This window comes from Coptis chinensis, chromosome 3, assembly GCF_015680905.1.
Source record: "Coptis chinensis isolate HL-2020 chromosome 3, ASM1568090v1, whole genome shotgun sequence".
NCBI classification, from domain to species: domain Eukaryota; kingdom Viridiplantae; phylum Streptophyta; class Magnoliopsida; order Ranunculales; family Ranunculaceae; genus Coptis; species Coptis chinensis.
In genome coordinates this window covers 86560731-86569599 of record NC_141458.1, presented here as the reverse complement: position 1 = coordinate 86569599, position 8869 = coordinate 86560731, and the positions used below count along the sequence as shown (strand labels likewise).

Genomic DNA, 8869 nt, shown 5'->3' with positions numbered 1-8869 from the left:
CGAACATTTTCGTGTGATGCATCCCTGTGTTGAAGAGGTTGGAAGAGGATGAGACTCATGACCGATTCCACGTATTCAAGCATGGGGGCTTCATCGAAAGCAAAGGGGTATGGGGACCTATCGTATAATATTCATAACACTTCCGCCAGATTGAGCTTTTAGGAGCTAGTCGAATTGAGTGGCAACCCGGGCCGAGTCCTTCATCTTTCGGACCCTTTACGCGGATATTCCGGATGTTCTAGAGAACACCGAAAACCGTAAACTATCATATATGTGTCATAGAGCAAGGTTTCTTTTTCTCGCGAATAATGATACTTATATGGTCGATCCACCGCATGGTACCTTGGGGACATATGTTGGCGGCAAGTATCCGGAGAGATTGTTATACCTTACCCACCACCTATAGATATGATGACCTCGATATTCTTCCTGCCGTTCTTTCACACTATAGAGCAAACCCAAATGAGTGGCGGACGATCGGCTTTTCGTTTCTGCTTGACTATGACTTATATTGGAAGAGGGTTGGTCGAGGTCTCTTGCTAGGTGTGTTATACCGGGGCACCAATTTTGAAGGGTTACTTACGGAGCATTGAGGCCCGACATTCATTTCCCAAGAGGAGTGGAGTTGCCACGATCCCGCCCGTGGTGTTTCATGATATTCGATGCCATGAAAGAACTCCACAGATATTTGATGATGATGACCTTTGGCATTGGAGCATGATTACTTTCGGGGGCAAGATATGAGAATACCTATTCCACCCGATGTAGATGCCGCAGTTGATAGCAGATTTGTCGATCTGATTCGAAAGCAGTTAGCCGAGGTTAGTATGATTTAAATTTATTCATGATTTGTTATTATTAGTATTCACTATAACCCTAACATGCATTTGTTTTGTTAAATAGGATGAAGTAAGGTCGAGCTCCTTAACTACTGACTCTCGGTTATGCCATCGTGGAGTCCTTCATGGAGTCCTCTCGTCGCAGTTTTGAGTACTTACAAGAAGAACGTGAATCGAACTTTGCAAACCGAGGCGACGTGTGCAAGAGTTGGAGAATCTTTGAAAGTGGAGTACCTCAAGCTCAAGTTCAACCAGAGGCTTACAACGACGTAGGGGGAGAGCTCTTCGACCGAGCCTTCGTGGGGGGAGGAGGTCTCGGTGGAGATATTTTTTGTAGTTTGTAATAACCGCGTGCGCCATTACTTGTCTTATGGCGTTTGGGATTGTTGTTTGTAATGAATTTTTTATTAGCAGGTTTTTCTTTGATGAGTTTTGGATATGAATATGTCATTAAACAAAGGAGGTTATGTCCAATTTTTTTAGAAATTATAAGTTAGTTTTTTACCGAAGTTTACGTGTTAGACTTGGGTGTTGTTCATGATTGTTGTTTGTCTTATTTATTATTTTCAAAGTATATTAGCAGGTTTTGGATATGAATATGTCAATAAAACAAATGAGGTTATGGCAAAAAAAATTAAAAATTTATAAGTTCGTATGTTTCCAAAAATGGAACATTCGTTTCGCTCGTTTCACATTCATTTCACTCATTTCCTGTCTTTGTTGAAACAGAAAATTTTGAGTTTGGAATATCACTCATTTTTGCAGGTGGTTTGGTTTTGACAGGTTCTGACAGGAATAGTGTGTGGGGATACCGAGACGGAATGTAACATCCCCTCGATTTTTTAGACCGAGACGGAATGTAACATCCCGTCTGGTTTTTAAGTCCTTCTCCCTGCACCTTTTACTATTCCAAACAATGGAATTATGGATGGGGATGGTGGCCCATTTGGAATTATTGAGGATACATTTGGATAGACATTTGGATACAATGTGTTGTCACTTGGAGAGTGAACAAAAATCTAATAAAATGTGTTGTCAATTGGTAAGTGGACCAAAATCGAAGTTTCACATGTGACCTTATCATATGTGACCTTACCTTTAATATTTCGTTTTACTCTTCTTTCTTTTAGATCAAACAAACAACACAGCCATCTGCTTCCCCACAACCAAGCTAAAAATAGGAAAAATGTCTATAGAAGAAAGAATTGCATATAACCAAAGGTTATGGGGAGGATCTAGTAGTAATAGTTCGTCTTCTGGTTTCACCGGGTCGTCTTCTGGTACTTCTGCTGAAAATGACTACATGGAAATAGTAAGAGATGAGCATAATGATATGATGAGGCTAAGGAGGAGGAGGAGGTTGCGGTTATTATCATTTCTTTGGGGCATTATTGACTCAAGCGACCATTGAAATTGAAGATGTGGATACGCACAAAACGCGGTGGATCCGTGAAGCGGCGAGAGAATACACGTTTAGAGATGGTGGTGATTTTCAAGAAACAAAAGATAATGAGGGATTACTTCACAACACCTTGTAGGTGGCCTCCTCATAAGTTTAGGACGAAGGTACAGGATGACAAGAGAGCTTTTTATGTATATGTTGCATCTTTGTTGCATCATTCGACGATTACTTTAAAGACAAGGTGGATGGATTGGGTCGGCAAGCAATTTCGGGTTACAAAAGGGACTAGCCGCGGTTTGCACAATTAGCAAACCGGTTGTTCTTCTTATTCAACGGATGAGTATTTACAAATTGGAGATTCCACAACAAATGTATCTATGAAGTGTTGGTGCAAGGCAATTATCACGGGCGTTTGAGGAAGAGTACTTGAGACGACCAACCGAAGCGCATTAATCGCTAGGATATTAGCTGAAAATGCGGCAAGGGTTTTTCAGAATGTTTGGATCAATCGATTTGTATGCACCGGGTGTGGAAGAATTGTCCAAGTGGATGGGTGGAACACATGTAGGGTACAAGAAGGAACCAACTTTGATACTTGAAGCCGTTCGCTGCAGACAAACATTGTTGGATCCGGCATTGCTTCTTTGGCCTACCGGGTTCGCGAGATAATGACATTAACGCGTGCTTCATCGTTCTCATGTTTTTTTGAATCATTAGAGCAAGGTGAGGCTCCCCGCCATTGCATTTAATGTGAATGGTAATGGTTATGATATGGGATATTATCTTGCTGATGGTATTTACCCAAAATGGGGCACATTTGTTCAAGCCATTCGTTATCCAAGAAATAAGCATGAAAAGATATTTACTCAACGCCAAGAAGCCGCAAGAAAGGATGTTGAAAGAACGTTTGGAGTTTTTTGCACGATGGCATATTGTTAAGGCTTCGCGACGTTGTCATAGTGTTGTTGTTCTTGGAGATATAATGAAGGCATGCATTATAATGCATAATATGATTGTTGAGAATGAGCGTGAAAGTGGAGTTTGGAATTGGAAAGGTCGGAGGAAAGAAACAATACCGCTCTTTTCGGGGAAGATGATGGTTTTCATTTTGTCTATCGATGATTGAAGCAAGAAATAAGATCGAAATGAAGTTACACATACTAATCTTCAAAAGGACTTAGTTGAACATGTTTTTAATTGTACTGGCATTGAAGAAACAGCTGATCCGGTACCAATTTATGATCCAAATTGGTCGGATCCAGATGAGGGAGAAGGAGGCGAAAAATTAAAATGGAAATGAAAGTGTATTTCCTATGTATTTCCTAACGTGAACTATTAAGTTCCAATGTATTTCCTATGTATTTCCTAATGTATTTCCTATGTAATTCCTATAAGTTATTATGTGTTTAATGAGTTGTGTTTTAATGAACTATATTACAATGTATTTTAATTTTATTGGTAATTGTATTTCTATGAAAATAATTATATTGGACAGAACATACATAGTGCATTAATTAAAAAAAAAAAGTTAGATAAAAATACATAGTTCATTAATTAAAAATACATAGTGCATTAATTAAAAAGACAGTGAAATTAAAATACATAGTGCATTAATTAAAATATATAGTACTTTAATTAAAATAAAATACTAGATATTACATAAGCTTAGTTAGAGCTAGAACCACCTCTAGCCCTTGCCCATTCAGCACGTATTTCAGCTTGTTGTTGCTCGATTATAAAAGCGGTATCAGGATGGAGGACACTTGTATCGGTTGCTAAAATCTTAGCTTCATATTGTATTTTTTGAAGCCGATTTTTTTCCAATTGAACATGGTTTTTTTCTACTTGAATCCGATTTTTTTCTTCTCTTGCCATCACAGTTCTTTGACCATATGCAAGTTCCCTTTTCCTAAGTTCTAAGCATTTTTGTGTTTCATTTGCATCCTGTGAAAATGTATCATCTAAACGTGTAAAGTAACCCTCCAACATACCAACTGATTTTTCTTGGTTCCTTTTAGACTTGGCTTTCTTCGATCCAAGAGGACGCTCTATTTCTTGAGAACCCTCCAATTCAACTCCACCAACACTTGGTGAATTAGAAGTTGAATCTTCACCATCATTTTTGCGACCTTTTCCCTTTGTGGGCGGCTTGACCTTGCCTCAAAAACGCGTTCTCCACTTTGGATTATCCTTGAGTATAACATAACAATGATCAAGTGAAAAAGTCGATTTTTCTTGTAGTTGGTACGTCATCCTTGCCTCGGACAACTAAAAAATAAAATGGTGGTAATTAGACTAAAATAATCACTAGGACTAAGATAATTAAACTAAAATAATAATTAGACTAAGATAATAATTAGACTAAGACTAAAATGGAAATAATAAATACACTAAGATAATTAGACTAAGATGGAAATAATTAGACTAAGACTAAGATAATCAATAAATTCCAAATTGACAACGTTGTAATTACCCGGCTTTGTATTGTTGTACCACTTGCATGTCGAGCCTCCACCACATTCACAATTGCAACAAATTTGTTCATCATTTTTGAAATATATTTCCACCTACCGCTAATTGAATCGGGAGACCTATCCGACCCCGTGCTTGATTGAACTTCGTTTGTTACACGATTCCAAAATCCTTTTGCATTTTGGAAAACACCAACAATGGAGTCTTCACTAATTTTTATCCAAGCAAGACATAGAGCTTGATCATCGGACATGCTAAAGTGAGCTCTCGCTTTTGCTTGAGTGCTACCACTTGCTTGAGATGCTTGAGTTGATGCCATTTGATATTTGGTTTTTAAGAACTGATTTTAAAGAAGAAGAAATATGATATATGATTGTTGGAAGTGTGAGTTGAAATGAAACAAATGTTGTATATATACCAAAGTTTTTATTTTGACCGTTCGACTTTTTGACCGTTGGTAAACTAGCCCGTTAGGACTCGGACGGAATGTTGGATTCGTCTGCGGTGAGTTTTTGTAATCTAGACGGAATCCAACATCCCGTCCGAAGTTAACAAGTCAGTGAAAAACTCGGTGGAAGGTTTCACCTTGTTTTGAACTGGGGAAAATTATCACCGAGTTTATCACCCTGCATTGCACAACACTTTTGGACCCAAGTAGGTGATAGTTTTCACTTCCCCCCCTCTATCACCTGCATTGCAAATGCTCTAATAATTGAAATTAGGATTTCCCCCCCAATTTAACAGTCAGAAGGAGTCAACCAACAGTGGCCGTCAGTTGACTAGTCATGAATTGTGAATTGTCCTAAATACCCTTTTTTTGTAGAAATTACAAATTTTGCCATTAATACTGTTTAAAGCCCACAACTCAAAGCCCAAATTCCGAATTAGACACTAATGTAATATTGTAATATTGTAATTGTAATTCTTATTCCCTCCACGAGAGCTCTCTGATGCTGTGCTTGTGAAAACAACATCAGATTCACCGGCGCATGCAAGCATCTCGGTGAGAGGCTTGTAGATTATCTCAATGTCTCTCATTTCCTCCGGGATGGCTTCGACTCTCTCCTCAGATCTGTTGACAACAACAATTTTAGTCCACCCCTTTGCAACCAAGTGTTTGATCACAAGTTTCCCCATCTTGCCAGCTCCAACAACCAACACTGCTGACAGAAACTGCCCCAGATGCAATGTTGGTCTCTGTTCGAACCCGCTTACCAACAGTGATTGCATGCTTAAACAAACCACTGATGTTCCTTCCAAATCCGTTGACTCCTTCTCCAGACATGACGACTTGTTTAACCTGAGCAAGGATTTGTCCTTCTCCTAGTACGAGAGAGTCAAGCCCGGCTGAAACTTCAAATAAGTGTTGTGTGGCATCGCCGTCACGCAACATAAATAGATGATGGCGAAGCTCTGAAGCAGGAATTCCACTTGTCTGCAAAGAAAAGCAAAATGGGGTTTAACAACAGAGATGATTTAAGTTTTGAAATAGTATTTAATGCTCATAAATCGGTCTATGTGCTTTGCACTTCTCAGAGAATTCCAAATACCAATTAACACACAGAATTAAATGAAGAAATAGGGAAGCACCTTTGCCATCCATTCAGTCAATTCTCTAACACCACGATGCCAAGATAGAGCCACCACATATATCTCCATTCTGTTACAGGTACTGAGAACACCGGCTTCTTCTATATGGTTCAAGCCACAAAGCTCTCCAATGAAACGAGGCCATTCAGCTTCTGGGATACCAAGTGTGAATACTCAGGCCTAAGACACCCTGACAGATACGAAGAAATAAAAATAAATTAGTACCAATATATATAGGTAAATGCAGTGATGAAAAGTTTTCACATTTGATCAGGCAATTTAGTTGATGATATATAAAACAAGTAGACGTAGTTATAGAATTGAACGATACCAATGTAAAAATGGAGACACAAACGATCAGCGCCTGAAGCTTTGAGCTGTTCAAGAGCAGAGAGACTAGAAACTCTATTATTGTTATTATCCGACACAGCTTCACACCTGGTGACACCTCCTCTACGAACAAGGAATGTTCTTTTGGGTTTGCAAATTATTCTAAATTGAGAAGAATTAGAACAAGAAGATTCCATCATCGTCTTGACAGCTGCCATTGATGTGGCAAAACCAGTAGCTGTTGTTGGTTCCAAGAGAGAGAGAAATGGAAATGAGTTTTTGAAGATGGAGAAGTGGGTTAGGTGTGTTGAATATGATATTTGTGATCAGGAAACAAGAAACGAGGATCCGTCCTCTTCTTCAGTTGGATCCCATTTTTGGACTCAAAGTGATATTTGATTTTTTATTTTTTGAGCTAATCTGAGCTCAATTACAATATTACATTAGTGTCTAATTTGGAATTTGGGCTTTGAGTTGTAGGCTTTAAACAGTATCAATGGCAAATTTCGTAATTTCTACAGAAAAAGGGTATTTAGGACAATTCACAATTCATAACTAGTCAACTGACGGCCACTGTTCTGCCTGTCAATTTGGGGGGGAAATCCTAATTTCAATTATTAGGGGGGGCAATCCTAATTGCAACTACTGGTGGGGGGTATATCAATATAACCCATTTTTTTAAACACCATATCCGTACACATGTTATATTAAATTATTCTAAAAAATATTATCAACTCTATGAGATATGAAAATTATATTAATCACTCATTCAAGTTTCTAATTTTCCGTTAATTATTTTTTTATGTTAGTTTAATGCAATTACATCAAATTTATAATTTCCCGTTAATTATTTATTTAGGTTAGTTCAGTACAGTTTCATCCATTTTTCGATGTTTTATTAATTAGTCTTTGAGATTAGTTTATTGTATTTGCATCTAGTTTCCGATTTTCCGTTAATAACTCTTTAATGTTAGTTAAATACATCTGCATCTAGTTTATGATTATTTATGCTTTGAGGTTAGTTCAATGCAATTACATATGGTTTCTAATTTCCCGTTAACTATTCATTGAGGTTATTTCCATGCATTTGCATTTAGTTTCCAATTTTCCACAAATTATTCTATGACGTTAGTCCAATGCAGTTGTATTTGGTTTTTTATTTTCTGTTCATTATTTTATGAGGTTAGTTCAATGCATTTGCATATAGTTTCCGATTTTCCGTTAATTATTATTTGAGGTTTGTTTGATGCATTTACATACCGTTTTCAATTTATCATTAAATATTTTTCAAGGATTTGCATCAAATTTCTAATTTTCTATTAGTTATTATCTTATGTTAGCTAGTTTTAATGTAGTTGCATCCAGTTTTCGGTTTCTAGTTAATTACTTTTTGAGTTTAGTTTATTGCATTTGTATAAAATTTCTGATTTCCCGTTCATTACGTTTTGAGCTTAGTTATGTATTTGAATCCAGTTCCCGATTTCTTTTTAATTATCCAATGTGGTGTGTAATACCAACTTATACCGATCCATCTGTAGTGTCTTTGCAAATATAGCATAAAAATAAATTATGTTTGATTTACTATGTGGGATCATTGAAGATTATCCAGTTCCCGATTTCCCGTTAATTATTCTTTAAATTATGCATGACTTACTATATCTAGAATCTTCAAAGATTATCTACGAACGTTTTGTGAGATTGCCTAATAAGACAAAGTTCATATTGAAGCTACTTGAATAGCAAGGAGTTCCCAACCATACGAAAAGAGATGAGATAAACATCATTTTAAATGCAAAACTATATTTATTAAAACATTCCCACAATATATAATCCAACTATATTTTGAGGTTAGTTCAATGCAGTTGCATTTTCCGATTCCCGTTGTTTATTTTTTGAAGTTAGTTCAATGCAGTTGCACCCAGTTTATGATTTATCGTTAATTAATCTTTGCAGTTAGTTCAATACATTTGCATCCAATTCAATTTCTAATTTCATGTTAATTGTTCTTTGAGGTCAGTTCAATGTAGTTGAATCCAGTTTCTGATTTTCCATTTATTATTTGATAAGGTTGCATTTGTATCTAGGTTCCGATTTTCCGTTAATTATTGTTTGAGGTTAGTTCAATGAATTTGCATCTAGTTTCCGATTTCCCATTAATTATTTCTTGATGTTAGTTCAATATATTTGCATCTAGTTTATTTTTTGAGATTAGTTCAATGCAGTTGCATCCGCTTTC

At 36.9% G+C, this 8869-nt stretch overlaps 1 protein-coding gene across 1 annotated transcript; it reads right to left on the bottom strand.

Annotated features, from left to right (window-relative positions):
- Positions 1 to 5561: 5561 nt before the first annotated feature.
- On the bottom strand, positions 5562 to 7078 carry LOC147511338 (glutamyl-tRNA reductase 1, chloroplastic-like). Its single transcript, XM_086599377.1, has 3 exons — positions 6635 to 7078; positions 6304 to 6493; positions 5562 to 6148 (listed from the first exon to the last, which is right to left on the bottom strand). The coding sequence occupies exons 2-3, from the start codon at positions 6370 to 6372 to the stop codon at positions 5804 to 5806; spliced, it is 414 nt and encodes a 137-aa protein (XP_086455503.1). The 5' UTR covers positions 6373 to 6493; positions 6635 to 7078; the 3' UTR covers positions 5562 to 5803.
- Between the last annotated feature and the right edge of the window lie 1791 nt (positions 7079 to 8869).